The sequence below is a fragment of the Phyllostomus discolor genome, chromosome 5, assembly GCF_004126475.2.
Source record: "Phyllostomus discolor isolate MPI-MPIP mPhyDis1 chromosome 5, mPhyDis1.pri.v3, whole genome shotgun sequence".
Classification (NCBI taxonomy): Eukaryota; Metazoa; Chordata; class Mammalia; order Chiroptera; family Phyllostomidae; genus Phyllostomus; species Phyllostomus discolor.
In genome coordinates, this window is record NC_040907.2 from 159833497 (window position 1) to 159861252 (window position 27756).

Below are 27756 nucleotides of genomic sequence, written 5' to 3' on the forward strand. Positions count from 1 at the left end.
TCTAAGAGCCAGTACGTTCCCTCCTGTCTTGAGATGGTTGGGATGGGGCTTGGTTTGGTTTGGTTTGGTTTGGTTTTCTGTTACTTGGAACAGGAATTGCCCTAATACATCACTGCCAGCAAACTAAGATGAAACGTCTAGTTTCCCAGGTTGATCTCCACAGCAGCATAGACCAATCAGAGTTATAGTGTCTTTTTAGATCTGAAAAAGAATCCATTGAGTGTTACATATATATATATATATATATATATATATATATATATCAGAGGGAGAGAGAGATTATATGTGTAGAGTAAGAGAGAGGCTCAGCGAGGGGGGACAGAGAGCAGGCTGCTCACACTGGAGAAGACTATCCTATTTGTGCTTTCATTCAGTTTGACAATATTGAACTTTACCTAAGCCCTGTGCTCCCATAGAACAGTGACAGTTAAATTCCCCCAGCATTCTGTGTTTCATTAAACAGTCTAACACACACACACACACACACACACACACACTCGTCTTCTCATATGACTTAGGTAAGAGTCGAAGTCCACCCTTTCTCATGACCCTCGTAAGACATGGGGGTGTCTCCCTTATTCACCTGCAACAAGGCCAAACACAGACATTTCCCCTTCTCTCGGAACCTGTTGACAAAGCTGGACATGGCCCTCCAACTTCCTCTTCTTTGTCTCATGTTTGACTGAAATTAGAATGACCTATCCCCCTGAAGCTAGCTAACCACAGAGAGAAACATTTCAGGTCTGACAACCAATAGAGACTTGTCCTGCTTGCAAAACAACCCCCAACTGTAAATCGCCTCATCAGCAATTTATTTACTCTCCTTTTCCCATAAAAGTTTAAGGCAAAACCACCCTACAGAGACATCTGATCTTCAGATATGGGGCGCTCTTTTTATTGCAATAGCCTGAATACAATCAATCTTCTTGTCTGGTATTTGCCTTTTTTCCTCCCAGCTTTATTGAGATATAATCGACCGCTTTTTGCCTTCAACAAGTGGCCCAGGTTTTATTGAACCTCTAGCACACTTGCAGGGGATAACCATGACACCCTTTCTCTTCTAAGAGTTCAACATGGCATAGAGAAAAGAGTCTTAGAAATCCTAGTACCTGGCAGGCTGTAGTAAGTGCTCAGATCACTCGAGAGTGCCATGGGAACTGTGGAATGGAGAGAGGAACTCTATCTGGGGAATACGGAATTTAAAATGGGTATGGAAGAACAAAGCAATCTCCCTAATGTGTGGTCCCCAACTGGGGGTACTGCGGGGTGAGCAGAGACAGTCCTAAACACACCTGCAACAACTTGCCCCACGCCATCTCCTACCACACAATCGAAGTACACCCAATGCCCTTATATGCTTCAAATATGATCACTTCAAAGAAAGTCTTCTGGCCCCCACTACCAACTGGATTGCTTCTTTCTGTACAGAAGATCAGTGGCAGACACTGGCTGCTTCCAAGAGTCTGAGCAGCCTGAATGAGACCAAGTGACATGGGTCAGGGTCTGTAGTGTCCAGCCAGCCTCAGGAAAGTAATAAGACAACATAGTTGCTGCATGAAGGTTATTTACACAAACCCAAGCTGGTCCTGCCAGTGAAAAGTGGATTGAAAATTATCGGTTAATAGTTCATCATGATGTTTGCCTTGCCTTAGCATGCATAGGCTCAAACTGCAGCAAGTGGGGTGGTTTCTCTCCCTTTCAAAACTGAGGATGGGGGAAAGCGAGATAATTGCCAGACAGAACCAGATTGCAGAGGGCAGTCTATCACAGCTTCTGGGGAGCCACAAAGGGTATCGCCTTCATTATAAATTATAAATGTGCATAAATGTGAATACACATTACAGTAGCTGAAGCCTAGCCTAAATTGGTGCATTTTTGTTTCAATAGCATTTGATTATTCTTGTGGTGTTATTGCTATGATCATAACTGTTGCAATTTGCCAGTGTATAGAGATGACTTGTCCGAAGAGATGCAGCTTGAAATCAAGAATAACAGAGGCGATGTGCTGTGAGCGCCCATGGGGAGGGCAATTGGCCAGGCAGCGCTCCATGTAGAAAGCTCAGCGTGTCAGGGAGAGCCTGGCCACTCAGACCTGGAGAGAAAGATGCTGTGGGAGAGAACAGTCCTTAAACCCAAGCCGTGCTGTTGTTAATCAGCAGCATGACCTTGGATAGTCATTTCACCCCCACCCGCAATATAGGTCTTATTAAACATATACAATTAATGCTGCCAGACCTTTGCACACCCTTTTTCCTCTGTGGAGAAGGCCCTCTTCTCTTTCCCTCAAAGGTCCGTCCACGTGGTAAATGGTCTTCCTTCAAGTTCTGCCAGAGTATCCCTCCATTAGCTCCTCCCCTGGTCTCTCCAGGAAGAGCAGATAACTAAGGGTAGCCATCCTTAACATTCATTAACTCCATGTGTATAAGGTAGTATGGTGGCAGGGGCGCTCATTATCACAGAGTATTAGAACTATTTGTCTACTTGACACCTGCCCGGCTGACTCTAAGTGTCTTAAAAACAAGAGGTAATGCTGGCTCAGCTTTCTATCCACTGCACAGTGATTGCACCTAAATCTTTCATTGATTTATTTCTCCTTGGCCACCCTGATCCATTTAAGTGGAGCCCACACCTTCCTTCCCTCTCAGGTGTGAATCTCCTAAACTCTAAAGGTTCCCACAAGACCTGCACCTAAGGGAGCAATGGGCAGGGGCAACAGGCCCCAGGCTAACCCCCAAACCTGCCTCCAATGTCCCTTTTCTCTGACTTTCCAGTGAGCTAAAGCCGCTCTGCCTAGACTCTCTCCTGTGGCTTCTTCTATCCTAAACCCTTTCTTGTTTCACTATCCCCAGGTTTAATAAACATGCTCTCAAAATAAAAAAAATAAAATGAAAAGAGGAACATTGGCTGAGACATCAGAGACGCATGCGCACGGAGGAAAGACCAGGTGAGGACACTGTGAGAGGGTGGCCATCTGCCAGCCAGGGAGAGAGGCCTCCGAAGGAACCAGCCCTGCCAACACCGTAAGCCTGCACTTCCAGCCTCCAGAGTGACGAGAAATAAATGTCTATTGTTTTAAGCCAATTAATTAATTTATTTAGATGGAAATGTTCAGGAAAAAATTCTTTCCCCCATATGTCTCTCCTCTAAAAGCACGCTACAACCCTCTTAGCAAAGCCAGCTAAGCTACTTGCGTCTATTAACAAGTAGGTGGAGAAAATTCAGGGAGAAGACTCATTATTTCCTTTTTGCAGGGGGGAGGGGTGGTTCCTAGCAATTAGTTTTATAATCACTAGACCTTTGTTGGCTCCAGTAAACAACCGTTTGCCATTTGGGGAGCACACCTGAGTGATGGAGGATGACTAGATGTTGACAAGCGCTAGAAGTATGTGGCAACAATAATCTGCACCGTCGCTGGTGTCCTGAGCCTCATTTGCCAGCTGTCCCCACACAGCCCCAACACACTTAGGGATGTGCTCACTGCTAGGGCCAAGTCCCCCCCCACTGCGGCCACCGGACTGCAATGTGTTCACACTGGTTATGCTGACCAGGAACTTACTTAGTCCTCAAGTCAGGACGCTATCTTCCTCCCCTGGGACCTGAGGCAGGAGCTGCCATCTTTCCAACGTTCATACCAACAGGGACTTAGGATACATTTAAAGGACCCTCTCCGGGACATATCTCAGGCCTTGCTTGTGACAGCTGGATGTCACTAACAGGAAACTGCCAGCTCAAAACACAGGCTTCTCAGCACATTCAGCATGTTGACTTTGGAGAGCCCATATTACATGAGAAATGGGAACTAATGGGAAAGGGGGAAAAGTATTGTCCTTGCAGCCGACTCTTCATTTTTTAAACCAAATTTCATGTACAATGAAATGTACTCCTTGTAAGTGTACAGTCAAAAGTTTTGGCAAATATATATATATCTTAGTAGCCGTCACCACAATCAAGATGTTAAATATTTTTGTCACCCTCCAAAAGATATAATGCCTTGGCACTCAATGCCCCCCACCCCAGCTCCTGACAACCACTGCTTTTTGTCACTGCAGATTAGTTTTACCTTTTTGGGAATTTTAAATGAATGGAACAACATGGTATATGCTCTTGTTTATGGCTTCTTTTGCCTGGTATGTGGTTTCTGAGATTCATCCACATTGCTATGCATATCAGTAGTTCTTACTGTTGCTGAGTAGTATTTCCTTATATAAATATATCACAATTTGTTTATCCATTTACCTGTTGATGGACCTTTGGGTTGGTTTAATTTGGGGGCTATTATAAATAAAGTTTCTATGAACAAAAGCCTTTTTTTAAATTTTATTTTAATCATTGCTCAAGTACAGTTTTCTGTCCTTTACTCCCATTCCAGCCCACCACCCATCCCTCTCCACCTCCCTCCAATTTCCACCCCCCTAGTTTTTGTCCATGTGTCCTTTATATTTGTTCCTGCAAACCCTTCCCACTGTCCCCTTAAATTCCCTCTACTCTCCCCTCTGGTCACTGTCAGCCTGTCCTCTATTTCAATGCCTTTGACTATATTTTGCTTGTTTCTTTGTTTTGTTGTTTAGGTTCCTGTTAAAGGTGAGATCACATGGTATTTGTCTTTCACTGCCTGGCTTATTTCGCTTAGCATAATGCTTTCCAGTTCCATCCATGCTGTTGCAAAGGGTAGGAGCTCCTTCTTTCTTTCTACTGCATAGAATTACATTGTGCAAATGTACCATAGTTTTTTGATCCATTCATTTACTGATGGGCATCTAGGTTGCTTCCAGCACTTGGCTATTGTAAATTGTGCTACTATGAACATTGGGGTGCAAAGGTTCTTTTGGATTGGTGTTTCAGGGTTCTTAGGATAGAGTCCCAGCAGTGGAATTGCTGGGTCAAAAGGCAGATCCATTTTTAGTTTTCTAAGGAAGTGCCATACTGTTTTCCATAGTGGTTGTACCAGTCTGCAGTCCCACCAACAGTGCACTAGGGTCCCCTTTTCTCCACAACCTCTGCAACACTTGTTGTTTGTTGCTAACAAAAGCCTTTTTTGTAGACATTCATTTTCATTTTTCTTAGGTAAGTACGTAAGAGACGGGATGTGCAGGGAAAGGCCACAGGACCCACCTGAGTAACAAGGCATGCGTATGTCAGGGGACTGTGACAGGCAGAGCGAGAACACCAGAAATGCTTATTTTGAGGATGGTCATGGCTATTGCCTCTTGTATGGCTAACCTAGAAAGGTCAGGAATGCTACACACAGCCTTAACTTTCCATTAACTCATCAGCAAAATACTGTGACAAAATGAGCTGGTCAGTTGAGGACAAAGGAGCCTAAATGTGGGACCAGCCAGATGGGGACTCAAACCTGCCTCCATCATTTATAAGTGACACTGAGCAATATACACAGATATCGTGAGCTTCAGTTTATTCTAATGTAAACTAGAGGTCATTATACCCACAGCAGAGGTAATATAAAGGCTAAATGAAACTATATGTAAAGTGCCTGGTACAGTCACTCAAAGACACTAAAATATGTGACGTTACCCACACTTATTGTAAATCAGCATCACAGTTAATTAGGCATGTAACACAGCACTGATTAGTAATAATGATGGTAATAGCATTGCTGATTTTTTCTGATTACTGAGCATACTCTGTGTCACAAGCACAATATCAAATGCTTTTTCTGTGTTACCTCATTCAGTACTCACACCAACCCTGAGAAGTGAGACAATCCAGTAAAAGTCTGCCCTTGTAAAAATTTTCCAATGAATTTATGATCAAACGATGATCATATTTGGATAAGAACTTCTCTGTTAGTGGAGTTGGACACAGCCATAAAAACAAATGCTCTCCCTCGAACCTGAGCCCATCAGGATTCAGAAAATTGGGTTTATTCTCATGCAAAGTGGTCCAGGAAGGTGGTTCAGGGTTCAAAGAGCATTGATTGCTGGTAAGTGGAAAAATGGGAGAAGAAAGCAGCAGGGCTGGTCAAAGAGTAGCATGGAAGGGAGACTTTGGTCCTGGATGCAGATTTGCTTTATGTTTTATTTTTTTAATTGTTGTAGTAGGTCTTTTCTGTGACCCTCAGACAAGTCACCTGACCTCTATAGACTTGAGCTTCTTCCCCTGTAATAGATAATGTTTTGTCATACATAATATAAGGAACTTGCCTTGGATCAATGGTTCTAGTTCCTGGCTGCACATTAGAATCACCTGAGGAGAGTTTTGTAGAAATAGGATGTCCAGGCTTTTAATGAAGCCAATTCAATTAGAATCTCTGGAGTGTGGGTCTCAAGCATGGTTTGTTTTTGTTCTTTTCAATTCTCCCATGTTACTATAATGTGCAGCCAATTTGAAACCCAGGAAGCTAGATGATTTTTAAGAGCTTTCTCAGGCTTAATAATCAAAGCACCAGACATTGATATAACAAGATGAAGAAAAGGTAAATAAATATCCCATTGTTTAAATTGAAACAGGTCAGTGAACATGGCATGGTACAAACAGAGGTATGGCTGCCTTCTGAACTACTTGAATGACTAAGCCAATGTGGAGAAAAGACATGAGTCTGAATAAAGATAATGGGATTGGTAATAGACTTAAGAATCCCATGAGATTTCCTGAACTTATTCATCAATAAATATTTGTGAAGCACTTACTATACATGGGTAAATCCCTATTGGACTCTATAGCTGAAACACAGGTAAGCTGGGTGATTAGATATGAACATAACAAAAATATTATCAATGAAGACATGAACCACTTCTCTGTGGACACCAGGAAATGCTTCATGGAAGAGGTGGTGTTTGAATTAAACCTTGAAGAATGGGTAAAGTCATTTACACATGAGCTCAGGCTGAGGGTGGAAAGCACAGTTAAGGCAAGAAGAAGAAGGCAAGTAAAACTTTGCACTTCACACTCAGGCATACCTAGACAAAAAAAATGAAAGAACAGATCAAATGTCCAGAAAAAATACAACAAAGTGATGAAGAGATAGACAACTTATCAGACACAGAGTTCAAAACACTGGTAATCAGGATGCTCACAGAAATGGTTGAGTATGATCACAAAATAGAGGAAAAAGTGAAGGCTATGAAAATTGAAATAAAGGAAAAGGAAACCAATAGTGAAGGGAAAGAAACCAGGAATCAAATCAATGGTTTGGAACAGAAGGGAGAAAAAGACATTCAATCAGAACAATGAAGAAATAAGAATTCAAAAAAATGAGGAGAGGCTCAGGAACCTCCAAGACAACTTCAGACGTTCCAACATCTGAACCATATGTGTGCCAGAAGGAGAAGAGGAAGAGCAAAAAATGGAAAACTTATTTGAAAACATAATGAAGGAGAACTTCCCCAATGTGGTAAAGGAAAGAGACCTCCAGGAAGTCCAGGAAGCTCAGAGATTCCCAAAAAAAGTTGAACCCAAAGAAGCATACACCAATACACATCATAATTACATTACCCAAGATTAAAGATAAGGAGAGAATTTTAGGAGTCAAGAGAAGAGACAGTTAACCTACAAAGGAATTCCCATAAGACTATCCGCTGATTTCTCAAAAGAAACCTTGCAGTCAAGAAGAGGCTGGAAAGAAGTACTCGAGGTCATGAAAGTCAAGGATCTACATCCAAGATTCCTCTATCCAGCAAAGCTTTCATTTAGAATGGAAGGACAGATAAAGTGCTTCCCAGATAAGGTCGAGTTAAAGGAGTTCATCATCTCCAAACCCTTATTATACGAAATGTTAAAGGGTCTTATCTAAGAAAAAGAAGATCAAAAATACAAACAGTAAAATGACAACAAACTCACAACTATCAACAACCAAACATAAAAAAAATTAGGCAAACAACTAGAACAGGAACAGATTCACAGAAATAGAGATCACATGGAGGGTTATCAGCAGGGGGTAGGCAGAATGGGGGAAAAGGTACAAGGAATAAGCAGCATAAAAGATAGGTACAAAATAGACAGGGAGGTTAAGAATAGTATGGGAAATGGAGAAGTCAAAGAACTTATATGTATGACCCATGGACATGAACTAAGGTAGGGGAATGATGGTGGGATGTGGGGTACAGGGCAGAGGGGAATAAAAGGGAGAAAAAATGGGACAACTATAATAGCATAATCAATAAAATATTATATTTTTAATAAACTTGAAAAACCTAACATTTCTATCAAGAAAGATGATGAAATACAGATAACCACACCATGGCATCCAGCACACAATCAAAACTCTCAGGTTATGTGGGAAAGCGTAAAAATGTGACCCATGTCCAAGAGAGAAATCAGTCAATAGAAACAGAAACAGAAATGAACAGGGTAATGGAATTATCAGAAAGGGGTCTCAAACAGTCTTTAGAGGAGATAAAATATATTTTTTAAAAAGTCTCATTTACTTTTAAAGAATGCAAGGAAGGAGGGGAAAGGGACAAAGAACAGGTGGCCCAAATAGAAAACAAACAGCAAGATGGTAAATGGTAACCCAATTAAAGATCAGTAGGTTAAACACTCCAATTAAGGACAGAGGTTGTCTCACTGGATAAAAGTAAAAATAGAAAATAATCACACGGGAAATGGCAAATGTCCAGTTCGACCTATTCACCAGAATTATTAGTAAGTTAAGTAACAGGAGAAGAGTGGAAAGTTTGACTGAAGCCAGATTATGTTGGTTCGTAGATGTCAAATCCTGTGCTGACTACAGACAGTTGTGCTTTCTGTGTGCAAATAAGTAGCCCACACTGTGAAGTGGAATGACCTTCTGGAAGAGCAGGTCTAAAACTGACTTACTTTTCAGAATATTTTATTTGATAAGAAAGTAAATCTTTAGCCCATCTCCTGGTTTTTATTTTCCCTGAGAGGAAGCAGGGTGGTGACGGTCATACCTTTCAGCTGCCCAAGCCAACCATGCATAAATAAGCCAGGTGACAAAGAAAACGACCTCTAAGCTACATACTGTGATCTTTCCTTTAAAAATGAAAATGTACTTGGAAACTGAAGAAAGTGGTAAGTCTAATCTCCCCTTGTCATTAAATCAATACAAATAAATTAAATGCAACATTACTCAAAAGTGTGGTTCTTAGAAGATCTTGCCTTTTATTTTATTATTGTCATTATTATTATTGTTATTTCATTTTTCAGGGGCCACCGAGTGTGAAGGTTCCCGGAGTTAAAGGCATAGCAAGATACAGGAAAGATATTGCTTTTGCCTGAGTTTCATGAAGCTGATATCAATCTTTTATTTCATCAACTGCAGGCTGGTTATTACTTCAAACGCAGGCTTTGGTGCATTAAATGTGGCACTGGCAGGAATACAAATAAGAGATTTCCCAGTGATACTAAGCAGGGAGGCTGGGGGAGGGCTGATTTGCCTCCTACACCTGGAGAAAGAAACTCGGGAAAGGTCACAAAGCAGCCAGACTTCGGAGGTAAATCTCCGCTCAGCTGACTCAATGAATGATTCAGGCGCCCAGTTTTTGCTGGTGTTTTTTTTTTCTCCCAGTAAGAGGAGAAAGGACAAAAGATTTGATTGAACCTCAGGAGAGTCTGATGTTGGTGAGGTTCAAGGGCCCAGACCTCAGAATCAGAAAATCCGGAGATTATCCCAAATTCAGCCCTCCTCTGTGGGCCTAAGTTAGATCAGTGTAGCAATTAATCTCCAAAAGTCCCTTCTGGCCTGAAATTTTAAGGGCCAATAGGAAGCAATCACTAATATTTGAAAAAATACTTTCCAAAACATCAGTTTTCTTGAGGCTAATGACAAGCTTGAAAGGAATGAAGGGGATAGTTGAGGAAGCTGAGATTTAATTAGGCTGAAAAACACAGACTTAGCTAATCAGGTGCTAGATCTGGTCCAGGTTGCATGGCTTCTGGCTTCTGATCATGTATCCTTTATCCCTCACTGCCTTTCACCAAAGAGAATGTAAGATGTGTTTAGCAGGGAACGTTCACAAAAAGTGGAGAAATGCTGCTTTTGAGTTCTTCAGAAAGATTTTGGATCTGGGACTGAATGACAAAAATGGAATGGAGTGGTCTGTGTGGTCAGGATTGAGAATGCAATTGGCCCTACACCTGGGTATATACTCAGAAGAATTGAAAACAGGTCCTGAAACAAATCATTGTACAGACATATCGTCAGTGTTGGGAGAATGAATGAGCCTTATGTCACTGGACATCTGGATTTCTTCACGGACAATCATTTAAAGACAAAATCCTTAACTTCCAAAGTCCCCAAACATCTATCCTTCTCTTGCTTTTCCAGTCTAATCCTCACCACTCCTCTTCAGACACCGCACTGTCCAACTCTTCCCCCACCTGCCGAATTTCCCACCACCGTGTCGTTGCTTGGTCGGTATCGGCCATTCCTTGGTCTATAATTGTATTCTCTTCCTTCACAGAAACACGTCTCCAGTTCTAAAAAGCATTCTTTGATTCTTTGAGCTGGAAGTGCTCCTCCCTCTTTCTCCTCTAAACCCTTTCCTCTTTCTTCTCTGTATACTTTACTTTTCTCTGGTATTGTAATTATTCCTGAATTTGGCCTTAAGTGGTGCATTCCTTTAAGAGGAACGTGGACAGACACAGAACACGGATTTAGGGATTCAAAACAATCTTATCCTGATCTCCTAGGGTGCCAGGGGCCACTAATTTTTACCTCAAATTTGATACTAAACAGCTCAATACAGAGTAAGTGCACAAAATATTTGTGGAATATTATTCATTCATTCGATTTTTAAGACCACTGCAACATTAAAACTCTTTTTTTGATCTTTAGTCCCTAATTTATTTAAAAACTGGCTTTTGCAGTAGTAACATTTCGTACCAAAGCAAATTTGTGAAATAGCCAGCGTCTCCCATGAGCATTTTTAGGGACTTTTCCCCTAGAAAAAAAGGGGAGGCACTGAAGACCAAGACTCAGGGCCTCTTCCCCACGGCTGGATTCTGCTGTCACCAGGAGAACCTTCGCCTGGGAGACAGGATTTTCTTTGTGACATATTTTTAAGTCCCCCAGGTGGAAACATGCTAAACTGAAAGAAAATATCTTCGTTTTGTTGCTTTGACCCTTATTCCGTTGACTACTGACACACATACCTCATCGTGGCACATGTTGAAAGTCATGAAATATTTACAGTGCCATGCCTAAGGCAGGTGATGTATAGTTTATTCATCCTACAGCTCTGCAAATTCTGAATACAGAGACTCAAATTGATCCTCTCAAGTTTTTGCGTCAGTGCGAAAAAACTTTCCTTAAAAAAAAAACAACTGTTCATCTCCAGAATTTGATTTTCATTCTGAAAGACGGTGTTCTCTAGATAAGATGATATAACCAAATCAAGGGGCTATAGCGCATTCCTACAGCCATCAGAGTACATCCCACCTTGTGACTGAATCACTTCTGAGCAGGTGACACTCTCCCTGCCACTCCTAACATGTTAGAGCTACCACATAAAAGGCTACATCTAAGTATGTATTTGCTAAATGAAATAAAAAAATCTCAGTTGAATTTCCCAGAGTTCTGAACAAAACCACCGTTTTCGCTGCCTCAGACAAAGTGCTGGCTACATCAGAGAGTTTGTAACCCTGGGCAACCACAAGTACCTGGTGGCAGACAGGATTCCAAGCGGGACTTGCCAAGAGCCTTTCTTTGTCAGAGACTGAGAAACTGTTTGATTAACTTCTCCATTTTATTCATCGGCCTCTTTAAATCGTGCCGCCTCTGCAACTTTCCTCTCTCCAGTGATTCCTCAACCATCAATCTTTGGGGTCTTTTTTTTTTTTCTTTTCCTTTCTTGCTTTGTACAATAGTCACTAGAATTAGTTCATGGATGCTCAATAAATATTTGTTAAGTAAACAGGAAATTCTTCGTGAACCTTAGTTGCCACATGTGAGACATTGTGCTCAGTGCCAGAGATGACACTGTGAGAACAAATGTGGCCTCTTACGCCGTGGACTTCACAGCCCAGTGGGGAAAAGAGACCATCAGCCAATCATGACCTGATAAATGCTGGCTCACAGATGCAACAAATGCTGTGTAAAAAACAGCACAACACCTTCTGGAGAGATCAAGAAAGTACCAGTATCAACATGTCTCACTCTGAATGGGTGAAATATACAGTATGTGAATTATATCTCAATAAAGTTGCAATTTAAAAAAACAAGTACCTCGGGTTGGGTTGGAAGACACAGGCCTACAGGCTGAGCTAACGTCCAGGGACAGTGCCAGAGCGTCCTCACTAGGTCCTCGCAACCTGTAACGGGCAGAGGCCCCCACCAACCTCACTTCACAGAGACAGAAACGGGCTCAGGGAGGCTGAGTTCTCGCCCAGGGACTCACAGCTGTGCCTGGCGCCGTCTGCTCTACCACCGTGCTCCTCGTGGCTGCAGCCTTTCACGCGCTCCTTCTACCGTGGAAAAATACAGTAAAACTTTCCTTAAAAAAACACACCAATTTCCTCCTTGATTTAATACAATCATGATAAGCAACCGAGATGGCTTTCAATAAGTGAATTAGACACAAACTGATGTATTTATTCAACGGAATATTATTCAGTAATAAAGAGAAACAAGCTATCAAACCACAAAAAGACACAGATAAATCTTAAATACATATTGTTACGTTCAAGAAGACAGTCTGAAAAATCTACATGCTATTTGATTCCAATTCTATGACACTGTGGAAAAGCCAAAAGTACAGAGACAGTAAAAAGATGCATTTTCCGGGAGCTTGGGGGAGAGGAGGGAGGTCTGAATAAGTAAAGCACAGGGTATATTTTTTTAGGTGGGGACACTATTCTATGTGATACTCTAATTATGGATACATGACACTATGCACTTATCAAAATCCACTGAAACTGACAGCACAAACAGCAAACTTTAATGGATGCAAATTGGAAAAAGTCATTCAGGGAGTTAGGGGATTCTCCGGGTAGGAGGCAGAAGAAGTTCACTGTATTAAAATGGAAGAGGCGACCTCACTGAAGGGAGTGGGAGGACAGCGTGCGGACTTGAGTAGCTCGGGCAGTGGGTGGAGTGCGGAGAACCCAAGCACACGGAACTGCGCGTACACGTGGCACTGGGCCCAGCGCGAGGCTTCATCAGCTATTATGACTCCATCGTAGCCCCACCGCCATGTTCCTCCTTCTTCTCCTGACCTCAAGTTTTGCTCTGAAAATTTCTGATGGCAATCTCCTACTTTTTCTACTGTAACCTACTGGATCACTTGTCTGAATACTAAAGGATTTTTTTAATTTTTCTTTAAAGTATAATAATTCTATTATAATATGTCCTGTTGGTCATTCGAGGTCTAGTTATTGAGTTTTGGAGTGTTCCATTTCCACGTGTAGTTTCAAACTTCTAGGTTTTTAAATGTCAGAAATGTTTTTTCTAGAAATTATACTTTTCGATGTTTGTCCTGTTTCCTTGCTTTGATTTTCTTCTTTGGGGAAACCTATTTATTTATTATATGGGGTCTATCTAGAAGCCCGACTATTGTTAATATAATGAAAATGGTTTGTGTGACATCAATGTAACCTGGCAGCCAAGGAGAGTGGACTGCAATACACACACATGAACAATGACAACTTCACTGTACTAGTCAGTGGCATCAGTAGATGCTGTTGAATGAGCATGTATACTGTGTGGCCATCACATTCAAAAAGACTGAGCAAGTACAGCAACAAATCTGCATCACAGTTTGCATTAAGCTTTAACATTCCTCCCTGGAAACTACTGGGATAATTCAGAAGGCCACAGCTATGGGCAACTGGTGACTGGCAGCCTCATCATGACAATGCACGCCCCTCATGCATCATGACTTATGCAGAGATTTTTGGTGAAACCGAATCACCCAGGTGACTCAGCCCCCTTACAGCCCAGATTTGACTTCTGGTTTTTCCCAAAACTAAAATCACCTTTGAAAGGGAGATTTCAGACCATCGATGAGATTCAGGAAAATACGACAAGGCAGCTAGTGGTGACTGGGTGAACTATGTGAGGTCCCAAGGCGCCTACTTTGAAGGGGGCTGAGATGTCATTGTCCTATGTACAATGTTTCCTGTATCTTCTTCAATAAAGTCTCTATTTTTCATATTATATTGACTTTCTTGCCTGTCTTCTACATTTGTCATTCTCCCTTCCTTTTCATTCATTTTACTTTGAATTTTTTAAGATTTCCTGTTATTCACCTTGTACTTAAGACAGTCATGTTTGTTTGTGTTCCTTTTAGTCTTCATATTTAAAATGGTTTTTCTAATTCCTTCCTGGGTTCTCACTAAATTTTTCAGCTTTTCTAATTGTTTTATGTTTTTCTTGCCTATAGTATCTTTAAATCTGTTTTTTCAAATATCATCATTTCCATCTGTTTTACGGACAAGTCTTTCTGATGTGGTTTCACTGAACGTCATTCTGCACCTCCTCAAGTTTGCCTAGCATTTTACCTCAGTCTGTTTTGTTTTTTGTTTTGTTTTATGTGAAATTAATCTTTCTGAAGTTCTAGGAGAGTTCATGGATAGTTTTTATTTAGGGCTCTTAGACTCTTTCCCCCACTTCTATGGTTGATTCATGACCTTCTTTACACTGTGCTTGCCTTCTGCCATTTCCTGGCTGTTCCCTGACTGAGCTTCTCCTTCGTCTCTCCTGCACTGCCCCGGCTCCAGTTTGGGCCGCATTTCCAGCAGTTTCTCATCAGTGCAGGACTGTGCCGGCAGGCAGTTCATGAACCCTCACCCTCACCTGCTGGAGTGTGCAAACAAACAGCTCCCAGTCTCCTTGCTGTTCTCAGAGCGGCTCACTGCGTATCCCACGTCCATCAGACCCGCCCCCACTCCCACCCAGTCACTTCCTCCAGCTTCCTCCGGCATGGATGCTGACAGCAAGCTCGTGGGTCTTCACCTGCTCACACTAGGGGTTTGTGGGGATACTTACCACCTCTGTCTGCTGTAGTCTCATCCATGAGCTTTAGCTTTGCTATCCTTGTTTGTGTTTTCATGGAACGATCTTTAGAAATTCAAAAACTGATAAAACTGCCACCACTTAGCCAGAATCTGCATTTTTGTTTTTGCATTCTGAGCCCGTGAACTTAATTCTTACTCTCTGTACAACTTTCAGCAACTGACAGCCACAGCATGGACTGTACCCTTGTCCAGCACCCTCCCCATGGACTTTAAACTTGTCCAGCACCCTCCCCAGCCCCCCCGCAGCCCTCCTGTTATTGCATGTTGTGTTGTGTCAGTACTGGGGTACATCCCCCAGCTGTGGGGATACCAAGGGCAAGACCTCCCTCACAGTGTGAGCACAACCTGGGCTCCTTTCGCCACTGCCCACTCCCATCTGACGAGAATGCCTGACCACTGTCAGCACCGGGCAGTGGGATGCCGGGGTGGGCCCTTGGGCTGAGCGCGCGCTGAGAGCGGGGACGGCGGGGCAGGCCCCCTCACAGGACAGGCCACACCAATGGATTTTTTTCTTACCAAAGGGTGAACAGCTCCTGGAAGCCAGCCCTTGGATGCCGACAGCAGACGCCCTCCCTTGAATCCTCACTGTCTTGAACACAAAACTTCTCAAGGGTATGAAGTAAACAAGACAAAGAAATGAGATCGGCTTCCCTGGAATTATTCTATAAATGTGGCATAATGTTCATTTTTTCACCCAACCTCTTTGTAAATCATTTATTTACAAGTAAAGAAGGGTGAGTCTTTCAGTCCACGTTTTTCTCTCGCCTTCCCTCTGAGCTCCTGCACAGTCCAGGTTTATCCTGGTCCTCCATCTTTCTGGGGCCGCCTCACCCAGTTGATGTCTCTTGGGCTTAAATGCCAAGACAGGCAGGTCGAGGCAGGGAGCTCTAGGAAACTTTGCTGCTTGGGCTTGGGCCTGAGCCAATTAAATCAACTTTGCTCCGAGGCTGCCTTGGGAAGTGACAGGCTTAACAGCCTGATGAACCAACAGTGGAGGTGCCGTCACACTGGAGTTACATTCTGCTTAAATTCCAAAATCAACTACAATTCTCAACCCCTCTTTTCTGAGAGGGGGAAATCTTCTGGGTATCAGAGATGATGGTTAGAGTCCTAAAGGGGAGGTCTCTCAACTTCTAAAGAAATGACAAATGAGAAACATGATGAATACATCCTACTATTTGAGGAGAAACTTCTAAGGCCAATCCAATGGAACATATTAGAATTACAAGCAAGTGGGAACCAAAGGCATTCAAGAACTGATCTTCGGTGAGTCAAAACATATCCTGTTGTTGTGAGGCCACGTGACAAATACAACCTGAGAACCAGCCACGTTAGCTTGCTTCTTCCCACAGAGCACGTTGGAACCAACGGCCCCTGAGAGAAATGCACAGCGGACGGGCGGTGCAATTCGGCAAGACTGTTTTTTGGCACTGTGTCACTTTAGGCTCGCCCCATCTGTAAAATTTTCTTTGCTGCCACCCTGGTTCTGAATGGCGAATGTAGATTAGTCCCTTTCATTTCCTACCCAGCTGGCTGGAGAAAGGAATGGACATCACCAACCATGCTTTGGGGAATGGCAAAACCATGCTTCTATTTATTCATCTTCCAAAGCCATCCAAATCATTTCCTAAAAAAACGAAAAGCCACCCAAATCAAAGAGATGGGTTAAAATTAAAATTAGCTTTTTTAAAAAAAAACATAGCCATAGAGTACAACAGTCTATGGTCATTAAAAATGGTTAGATCTATATGTACCAATATGGAAGAGTAACCTGGCTATATTGCCAAGTTAATAAAGCAAATTGGATATATGCAGAATGACCCAATTTTTGTACAAGGGATATAGGTGTGTAGGCCTAAATTCCTTTATATGTGCACACATACTCATTTTATATGTAACTGAATACTGAATACAAAGAATCAGCAAAAATATATAGCATGTATTATTAAATATATAAGCATACTCATATATCATATATTTATATACTTAATATATAGCATCTGCATTAAATACCTACATAATAAGTAACAGAGGTTAGATGCGTACATCCTCAGCTGGGCCCTAGAGAAGCAGGCCCTAGAACAAGGATGTGCGTGTAAATAATTCACCGGGGGACGGCCCTAGAAACAACGGTGGGAGAGACACGGAAGGAGAGGAAGAAATTGAAGGACGTGTTGTTAGATGCGTTACCGTGGTGGACAACAGGCCTCCGTCGCGTGGGAGAACCTCAGGAGACAGTGTCGACCACGCCTCGGACACCCCAGCTGAGGGGGGAGAAGTCACCTTCCCATCCCCAGCCACGACGGCCTGATGTTTGCCGGGACATCAGCTCTGCGGGTCCCCCCCCACCCCTGTGTGCGAGTCGAGAGAAAGCCCACCGCCTACAGGTGGCAAGACCACGACGGCCGTGGTGCTACGGGGGAGACATCTGCCACGTCTACCACAGCGTGGGCTGTGGAAGACTCACTTTCGACATTGTGACTTTTTCATTGTTTTTTGCATATCGATGACATTTTAAAATCGGGGGAAAACTGATCATAAAAATACCAAAATATTCGGTTTTCTGAAGAAAAAGAGGCTGACCACTGAGCCAGACAATCTACAGGGAGGCCGGCGGGCTCTCCTCAAAGGGGCCCTCCCACCTAGATGAGTCTGCCCTGGAGGCCACCAGCCCAGGACACGGGCTCAGCCGACGTGCAGGGCGGACAGTGCCGGGAGGAAAGAGACAGCTGAGACGAGGCACCTTTGGACACTTTATTCACTGGCCAGAAACACCGTCTCATGAGCAGCAAGGCGACCACGATCATGTACTAGCACCTGGAACCTGACCGCCACCGGGGACTCCCAGCCTCACCACCGCCAGCCAGGGCACTCACTCGCTGCGGCTGCGCAGGCGGCTCCGCGAGGGAGTGTTCGGCTTTGTGGGGACCCTGCCTCTGGTGCGGCGGGTTTCTTCTTGGCTCGTTCTCAACAATTTTTAAAAAAACTCATAGAAGATCAAGTGTTTTCAAGAAAATATCAAAGAGGATAAGAAGATGTTCAGTTCTTCTTAGAGTCTCAAAGTAAAAAGGGGAGGTAGGAAAGGAGGATGGGGGGGATGTCGGGGGTCTGCCAGGTTTCTCCTTGCCCCGGAGCACTTTACAGAACAGACCCTGGGCGTGCTAGTGCTGCCTGGAGATGGGCTGCGTCTCTCTGATGAGCCACTCGAGAGCCTCCTGGCGGCCCTGCTTCTGCAGCTCCTTCCCGATCACGTCCCTGCAGACCTGGTGGTAGTTGTTGAGCCAGTCGCACTACAAGAGGGAGAAAGACAAACAGACGCAGCGTGCTCACCATCGCACCCTTACCCAAGGCTAGGCAGGCAGACAGGGAGGGCCCCACCTGCCGAGAGCACCAGACGAGCGTCAAACTCTTTCACCTGCTCATGCACAAGGGGCTTCCTTGTGTTCTAGTTCCCTGGACACAGGTGGGATGAGGCCACGTCACTTACGGTGGAAATGCTCCAGAAACAGTCTACTGTGTGGGGACTGGCAACAACTGTGAGGGAACCATAAACACCCAACGGGAGCCATGGCCTCGGGCTTCCCTGAGAGCAGAGTGACTTGTGACGAGGTGTTCCGCTGACCGGCCATTAGAAGAAGGAGGGGGCAGGGGGTCTTGTAGCTCCTGCACCCCCACGCAGTGGCCTCATTCCCCTCCACCAGAGCCATTTGGGGTGGTGGGGGGAGAGGGCCTGAAAAATGGCCCCTGGACTGCTATGAAGGCTCCTGCTTAGAGACACACCTGAAGCTGGCCTGCCAACAGGCTGAGTTCCTGTCCTGTTTCCACTGACCCGGCTGAATAAACTAGGATGTGGGTCTTGCATGCGTGGCCAGGGCAGGGCGGGCTGGGGAGTGAGCTTGACTGCCAGACCCTCAACTGAATGTGGCCACATCAGGAGATAAAAGAGGCAGAAAGGAAGGAGATCCCACAGGACTTGGTGCCTAAGTACAGGCAGATCCACTGGGTCTGCTGGTTCAAGTCCTACAGCTGTAAAAGGGGGAGATCTTCCCCTGGAGGGGGTTAGGGGGTAGGGGATGAATGCTGGAGTGAAGTTAGTTTCTACCTAGAGGACAACAGCCCACGAGGCAGGCCTGACTGGGCACCCAGCTGCTGCGAGGCTGGCAAACTGCCACCACCATGGGTGTGGTCATTGTAATGAGCCAATGCCATTTAGGAAGGCAGTGTTGTTACAAAATCATGGGCTCTGGGGACTACTGTCTGGACCAGGGACCAAAGCCCAGCTAAGGGGTCAAGACATGAGGGCAGACCAATGGGGTGATGATGCCAACTGGTGTTGGCCACCCAGGCCTCAGGTCCCCACTGATAAAGAGCCTACTGGCCCCTGCTGGCACTGGGGGAGGGGACTGTGTCTAAAGGAAGCTAAGTGCTGGGTCTGCAGCAAGGCCAAGCTGGGCTGCAAGGCACCTGCCGCCCAAAGCAGCTCAACAGTGAAGGCCACAGCACGAGCCAACCACGGACCACAGCGAAAGTCCCTTTGGACAGAGAGAAGGAAGAGGGTGAGCGAGAGCAGCCTGCCAAAAGCTAACCTTCCGCAGCTGCCTGTGTTCACATCCAACCAAAATCCTCTGCTGCCATCTGGCGACAATACATGGGAGTGCTGACCCAACCCCCAAACTCCCCCAAGTGACAACGGAGACAGTTTGGGAGACAGTGAAGGGCCACAACCAGGTATTGTAATAGCCCAGTGAACAGATTCTTACTCTGGGGTATTAATGTACTCTGCTCGATGTGCTCAATACTGTTGTCTACGGTTATTTGTGGAAAACGTTTATGATCCCAGGGTAGAGGTACCATTCTGTAAAAACTAAAGGGATAAAGAATAGTTCAGTAACTGGGTGTTCAAGGTACAGTGATGAGCACTGGATGGGACAGAGCCGTCTGGTCCCTCTGTGTCCAATGTCACAGGGCAGACTGTGAGTCACGGGTTACCGACTCTCCCCTTCAAGGCAGAGTGACCTCACTTAACCTTCCTCACGCACTGCTTCCCCGAAGAAGGGGGACGTCATATGGGAGAAGTGCCTCCGGATCGGCACACTGTATGTGGACCGCGAGGACTGCATGGCCGAGAGAACTACTCGGTAGGAGCCATCACCTTGGGCTTCCAGCGGAACACCAAGACTTATTCCTGGAGAGTCCCCTGCTGAGACCCTGGAGGCTGTGCCCAAGGGCCATTACAAGAGACTGTTCCCGATGGGGCAGAGGCGTCTACTCAGGGTGACTCCTGTACCCGCTGTGTTCTTGCCCCTTTCACCTAAGGCACCCCCCACGGGGCTGGAGAAAAGCCACTGGATCGCTGCAGGGACTCTCCCGGCAGAAGAGACACCCCGACCCCGTGCTGCTGACAGGAGGAGGTTCCTGTTCTGCAACGTCTATAAGCTGAACGCACCAACATCAGCAGGGCCCGTGTTGGTCCTGAGAGTGGGACAGTTTGGCTGAACCAAGGACACTGATGGTCACGCAGAGGTGCCCAAGCACAGAGGGAAGCTAAGCAGAAGGTGGGTGACCTTCCTCTGTCACCCATCTGTGAGCCACGTATGGCAGAAGAGGCCTCCGGCTGGGGAATCCACACCACAGCCCTGTAAGAGGGGGCTCCTCAGGCCTCAGAGGGACGCTGCCTTGGTGCCCCGCACCAGGCCTAAGCAGGCCCCCCAAGGACACGTTCCCACCTCAGGAGGCACTCAAGGGCCCCTGGGATGAGGCCAGTGGTTGCCTCCAGTAACAAAAACTTATTTCTTGAGTAATCACCATGCTTCTCCTGCCTTTGGCCCCCACCAGTCACTTGCTTTTTGACAGCACTTCTGATCACCTGTCTTGCTCTGGAATGTGTGTCCTGGCTTCTGTCTCCCTGGCCTGGAGCTGTTTTTTTGTCTGTCCAGTGCTGACCGATCCTGTCCCTTTTCTGACCTTGATCACCTGCCTGGCCCCTTGAGCCTTCTCCAGGGTCCCGGGCCTACCACCTCCCTGGCCTCGTGAGCTTGGGGAGCGACCCTGGGATGGGAAGGGTTCAAGACCTGTGACCCTGTGAGCTTGTAACCCAACCAGGTGAGCACCATTGTGCTCCTGCTTTGTGAAGGGTGTCACAGCCCAGAGTGACCAGAATAGTAGGCATCACCGCTCTGTGCACGATAACTAGGCATATGACAGTAGACTTGCTTCTCATCTCCTTACTGTTTCACACAACACAAGAAAACAACCTGCTATGTGCACAGTCAACTGACACCACCCTGCCTGGTTTCTGTAGGGAAGACACGCATGGTCCACGTTTGCCAAGCACGCCTCCCAGCGGCTAAGGCTCCTGCCCTCCTGGAAAGCAATGGCACACACCTCCACCCAAAAAACCCTGCAGCCCCACCGTGGTCGGGGGGAGCAGGACCATCTCTACCTGGAGGCCCAACGAATGCAGGAAAAGCACCTGCAGTGCTCAGAAGACCTAGATTATCGGACTCGGAGGGCCTAGACTTCTGACGTAAACAGTGAGAACGCAGTGGAGAACACAGGGCAGCTCTCCACCCGGCCCCCACTGCCGCCCTCGCCCGAGGCCCCCTCGTTACCTCTTTGTCTGTAAGAGAATCCACATCTATCATTTTGGTCTGTATGGGAACCAAAGTTAGAGGTTCAAAGGTCAGGCTTCCCCGGTTACTGAAGTTGTACTGTGGGAAAAGAAAAAAAAAAGAAGTTTTGATTCCTCTTTACCACCATGAGCCATCACGAAGTCAGTCCCACTGGACATGCCAATGCCCAGAACCAGGTGTAACTGGCTCTCAAGAGTTGACCAGCTGGTCAGGGTTGTGACGGGCACAGGGAGCATGATGCACACGGCTGAGGCCACTCTCCAGGAGCTGCCCTGAGGTGCAGACAGAGCCTGTGCCACCAGGAAAAGCCACACAAAGGGAGCTGAGGGGCTCCCAGCAGCAGGGCCACAAGGCTACTGTCCACTGTGACGGAGAGGAAGTAGGGGCAGGGTAGGGGGTGTCTGAGCTCAGGGTTTCCTCTGGCTTGGGTTCTCAAGACTCTGCTGGGGTATAATGCCCAAAATCATTTCTAAACAGTCACACATGTGGCCAGCTCTGATCCAGCCAGGCTCACCAGGTGACAGATAGAAAGTGTGATATCACGCTGAGCGATCTGCAACAGCTTGGGCATGCAACAGCACACTGGGTCTGTTCCCGGCAGGGTCTTGGGGAGGGAGGTGAGAGGCCACTTTCAGGAACAGTGACTTCACCGCGGCAGCGGAGAGCAGACCCTTGCCGTCAGCCTTGTTGGAGGTGTAGAAAGCCGCCTCCCTCACCTGTTCGATTTCCACAGTCACCAACAGAGGAGGAGCAAACACGTCTTTTAGGCAGAGCTCCGCACCGAAAGCCCTGTGACCTCGTGGAGGTGCTGATGCCCCGGGGAGAAGGTGAAATGCCTGTCTTCCGAAGGGCGACACACTGGTCCCACTGCCCGCCCGAGGGCCTGACACAGGGGTTTCCTCAGCTTTACCTGAGAAAAACCACCTGGGGCGCTTGTTAAAAATACAGTTTCCAGGCCTGGAAATGGATTCAGGGTCCGGGAGGGGCCTTTGAACAGGCCCCCAAGCAGAGGAGACTCCGTGACAAGACGTAGCCTCTAATAAACTCAAGCCCCAAATCATGTCAAGTGCACACTCCACCTCTGGGTCCCAGCTCACTAAGGACTTCCCTTCCGGCTTCGCAGGGGAGGGTGAGCCCCGGGAAAGGCCCTGCTATCAGGGAAAGGAGACTCCATTTCGGCCCCAGAATGGCACATCTTGGCTCCAGGTGTGCACATCTTCAGCTCCCCCCCCATTAAGGAACACGGAAATATTTAGAAACAAATGCATCAGTGACTCACCTTGGTCTTCACGGGAACCACCAGGACAACATTCTCAATGCGGATTCCAAAGGCCCCATCTTCGTAGTACCCCGGCTCTGGAACAAGCCAAAGCCCCGGATGAGAGGCGGACCACGATGAAGAGCACACACAGAGAAGCTCTCCCTCCTGGGATGACAGCCCGCCCCAAAGAGGGGGCGGAAACAGGGGAAGGGCCCACTCAATCTGCACGCAGGGCCCAGATGCCCCCTCCTCCCGAGTGGCCACCTGAGGTACGGGAAGGAGGAACGTGAGGTTCCTGAAAACTGACGGCAGGGTCGTGAGGACAGTAACAGGGGACCCGCCCAGCGACTCATGCTGCAGCTGCAGATCCGACGGGCACGATGGTGCAGGCGTTAGTTAAAATACATTCATAAGAACTTGGTGATGACAGGGGAAAAGCAATATACTAAGAAAGCAGAGTACAGACAGTATGTCCAACATAATCTCAATGTAAAAAGATACATCCATACACAAAAGACCAAAAGCTCCCATATCAACATATTAAGTCATGTTTCCCTTGGGTGGTCAGATTACAAATAATCATTTTTCTTTATACTGCCCCGATGCCTCGCTTTTTCTACGAGGAACACATATCACTTTTATGGTCATAAAGGGTTGTTTAATTCAAGGTGACAAGGGGAAATTATTTCCAATTTACTTAAAATGACTGAGGTATAAGAACGACACAGAGCTCTTGAAGAGACTGAGGATCCACGCACGCGCACCACGGGAGAGCCGCCTACCGTCAGTGACGATCATGCCCGCCTCCAGGGGCTCGTCGGAGAACGTTTTGTAACTGATGCCGCAAGGACCCTCGTGAACGTTCAGGAAAGACCCAACCCCGTGCCCTGTTCCGTGCAGGTAATCCAGGCCTGAATCCCATAATGCTGAGCGGGCAAAGGAGTCGAGAAGGTGGCCTGAAAGACAAATTAAGAACCATTTGCTGATGTTTGTACAGTCCTTTTCAACTTGCGAAGCACTTTAGTGATTAGACTTATTATGTCTAGCGCCAGAAGGTGGAACAGAAACCGGGTAAAAGTTACTAGAGGGTTCAGATTTCAGCTCAGCGCAAGGCAAAACTTTCCAACAGGCAGAGCTGCTCAGGAGGGCAGCTCTGCAGGCAGGCGGCACAGTCTGGCGCTGGAGGGCCCTGTCCAGGATGCTGGTGAGGGGACGGTCCCTGCAGCAGGTAAGGGCTGCACTAGATAACACGGACATCGTTCCCAGCCCCAGGACCCTGAGGTTTCAGAATCACAAAGACGAGGTTCTAAGCAGACTGCAAGCAAGCAGGCAGGCACAGCAAGTGAGGAAAGCGATGCCCGGCGAGACAAGTGCAGGCCCAACCTAAGCAGAATGATTCAAGGCCCAGGTCTTATTGATCCCCCATTCAGTGCCCCACCGCCAGTCCATAAGCAAGGAGGTTTATATCTAAAGTCAGGTGCCCAGTAAAATAAATCCCGACAAGGGTCCCGAAAGGAGGCACTGGCCCAGGGCTGAAGGACAGACGGGAGGCTACACCAACATCCACTGGGGCCCTGAGGCCCCCGTGCCCTGCTGCCCTCTCCTGGGAGGCGCCAGCCTGTGTCATCCAACACCGTCAGCGGCCAGCAGTGGCGCACACAGCTGATACACAGCCAAACCAGACACCCAGCTCCCTGGGGGGCCCTCTGAGCTCAGTCAGCGGGTCCAGAAGACTCACTCTGTGCAGCACGCCACTCTTGCCCTGGGTGGGCCTGAAGTGGGCTGGGGGCCGGCACAGTGGGGGAAGGACATGTTCTTCCACTCCAACTCAGGCGTTTTTGATGCCTGAACGAGGGTGAGCCTGCCACATGACAGAAGGAACCACCTACCTTTGGTTCCAGCAGGGAAAACGGCTGCACTCACAGCTATGTGGCCCTTGAGGACATACGTGAAGCATTCCTGCCAAAGAAAACCCAGGGGGCATGTCACAGAACGGGCACCGGCACTCTGATCCTGCAGTTTCCTGGCAGTTCAGAAGCCTTGCCTCTGAAGCTGTTTTAGCAGCACCACATGGAAAATCAAAGCAAAAAGGTAAAAATCTGGTGGAAAAAAAGGATGGCCTTGGGACCAATTATCCAGAAAATCTCACAATTAAATTTAGTAAAAGAGAACAGTCAGACAGATGACCCCACAGGCCCTTCCCTTATACTGAGCATTCCGACACACTCCACTTCGTCTAAGCCGCAGGAGACTGGGAAAAGCAATGATCAGTGCTGCTGACACCAGCTCCCATCACCCAGCTACTCCTCGGTGACGGGCAGGCTGCTGACTACCGTACGTTCTGCCCCACACTCCATGACTAGGTACTGCTGTCACCTGACAGAGAGGTCACAGGAAGTAGCGTGCCAGGTCATGCAGTTCCCAAGGGGCAGCCTCTGGCCTCGGAGCCAGGCAATCCTGCTTCAACACCCATGCTCCTTACCAACACGCCGTACTCAGGGGTTATCCCTCGGGCCCAGACAAGACGTGTGCCGTCTGGAAAGTTAGTGGCTTGCGAGCCCTGGCCAGGTAGGTCAGTTGGTTAGAGTGTTGTCCCAATACACCAAGGTTGTGGGTTTGATCCCTGGTCAGGGCCAAGAATCAACCAATGACTGCATGAATGAGTGGAACAACAAATGAATGTTTCTCTCTCTCTCTCTCTCAAAATTAAAAAATAAAAATAGAAAATTAGTGGCTTGCCAGTAAGGTGCAAAGTCAGGACTAAACCCCACACTCCTCAATCTGGCCTGAGGCTCTTCCCACAGCACAAAAGTAGTCACACCAAAGGTGTCTGGACCCAAGGTCAAACTCTTACAAGGTGCTGGTGCCTACAAAGAGATAGGGCAAGGGACCAAAACGATGAAAGCTGCCCCACCGCATCACACAGAACTCTCCTTCCCTAGGTAAACTCCCTGAAGGAGCTCCCCGAGAGGCACTCGGAGACTCAGCCGACACTCGCTGGGCGGTGGCTACGACCCAGGAACCTGCTCAGCCCGTGGAGCCTTCACAACCAGCCTTGGAGACGGGTCCCTTCCCCCTCATTGTTATGGATGGTCCAAGGGTCTCATTCAAGGTCATGGAGCCAACAGACAGCAGAGGAGCCCGGTCTCCAGACCCCGGGTGCAGCCCTCTCTCCCTCAGAGCTGCTCCTTCCTCTCCTCGCTCGGCAGGCCAGAGGCTGGGCACTGTGCAGCGCGGCAGAGGGTGCCTGGAGGCACGAGCCCATACACAGAAATGCTGAACTTGGAAAAGATCTAGATACTTTTCATAAAAAGCATGTCATTTCAACATCCCACTCCCACCCCAAAAAGACTTCCTGACTCCAGAGGAGGCCAAGGCCATTTACACTGGAATCTGAGCCGCTTTGACCTGAGCAGACAGAATACTTTTAAAAGTTCTCCAATAATTAATTCAACAAATGTCATAAAGCAGATAAGCCTGGCTCCACAGTAATGGGCCATTTTACTACCCCACACATAATTTTTAAAAGAGATGATTTATACCATCTCTTTTCACAAAACCAACGCTCTTCTTAAGAAAGAGGGAGGGCCTCCCAAGTCTTCCGTCCCATCTTACCTTCTCATAGGCTGTAGGGGTCCCAAAATGCATGGTCCGGGTCACGTCGGTGGTTCCATCCCTTTCCAAAAGAAAAGGTCAAGTTAGTTTTCAGTCAAAATAAGCTTTTGCTCAGATATGGGACAGGCAAGGACATGGAGAAATTAGAACCCTCATATATCGTTGGTGAGCTTGTAAAATAGTGTGGCCACTTTGGAAAACAGTTTCTAGTTCCTTAAAAGGTTAAACCCTATGACCCAGCAATTCCACACCTAGGTAGGTAAATACCCGAAAGAACGGAAAACATATGTCCACACAAAAACCTGTACACAAATGTTCACAGCACTATTCATAATATCCAAAGGTAGAAACAGCCCAAATGCTCATTAACTGATAGAAGGACAAACAAAATGTGGTCTATCCATACACTGGAATTTACTCAGCAACTAAAAAGAATGAAGCATTGATACATGCTAGGACATGGACGAGCCCTGAAGACGTTATGCTAAATGATGGAAACCAGACACAGAAGTCCATATAATTCCATTTACAGGAAATGTCCAGAATGTAACATAATGTGGTCACACAACTCCACTCACAGGAAGTGTCCAGAGGAGGTAAATCCCTAGAGATGGAAAACAGCAATGGTTGCCTGGGAAGGGGAAATGGGAAAGGACTGGCAATAGGAATGGGGTTCCTTTTGTGTGGGATGAGGATGTTCTAAAACTGACTGAGGTGATGGTTGCACAAGTCTGTGAATACACTAAAACCATGAATTGTACATTTGAAGTAGTAAATTGTAAGGTATGTGCGTTGTATCTCAATAAAGTTGTCACACAAAATAAAATGACACGAAGTGTGCATGAAAGGGTGGCCCAACGCAGTGGGAGTGAGCTCAGTCGGGCCCTGGTGCACACACTCTGGGTCCACAGCGTGAGGACCGCTTCACGGGAGACACCGCCGTGGGGATGATGAGGAAAAGGCAGGAGGACAAAGTCAACAGGAGCCGAACTCCAATTCCTCCAGTCAGGACGGCAAGTTTACTAGACCCAAAAAATATCCGAATGCATTTCTTTGAACACCCTAATCCACACCCCTGACATAGAAAGGATAGCTTCCTGAATCCTGCTCAAGTTTAGAAGTGAGCCAAAGCTTACCCATTATCCAAGAACACCCACCCCCAAGGCTAGGTTGCGGTCTCCATGGACTTGGCTGAGCTCATTTAATAACTAGGGTCTCCGTCTGCCAGGGACCCAGCGGTAGTGGGGAGTGGACCATTAAAAGGCCTTGCTGTGCTTAGTGTAGAAACCACCTATTCCAGCTCCTTCTCACGGG

At 46.7% G+C, this 27756-nt stretch overlaps 1 protein-coding gene across 3 annotated transcripts in view; it reads right to left on the minus strand.

Moving 5' to 3' along the window:
* Positions 1-17674: 17674 nt before the first annotated feature.
* The window catches only part of XPNPEP1 (X-prolyl aminopeptidase 1), a 53616-nt gene continuing 43534 nt past the window's right edge, over positions 17675-27756 (minus strand). For 2 of the 3 annotated variants that reach the window (XM_028513162.2, XM_028513166.2), the window contains 6 exons: positions 26443-26503; positions 24717-24786; positions 23610-23783; positions 22846-22922; positions 21546-21644; positions 17675-18224 (listed from right to left, as the gene is read on the minus strand). In XM_028513162.2, coding sequence (XP_028368963.1) covers positions 18096-18224; positions 21546-21644; positions 22846-22922; positions 23610-23783; positions 24717-24786; positions 26443-26503 — 610 coding nt within the window. In that variant the 3' untranslated portion in view covers positions 17675-18095. Of the gene's footprint in view, positions 18274-19405; positions 19415-21545; positions 21645-22845; positions 22923-23609; positions 23784-24716; positions 24787-26442; positions 26504-27756 lie in introns of all 3 variants that reach the window. The other variant, XM_036027271.1, reaches the window with a different exon arrangement.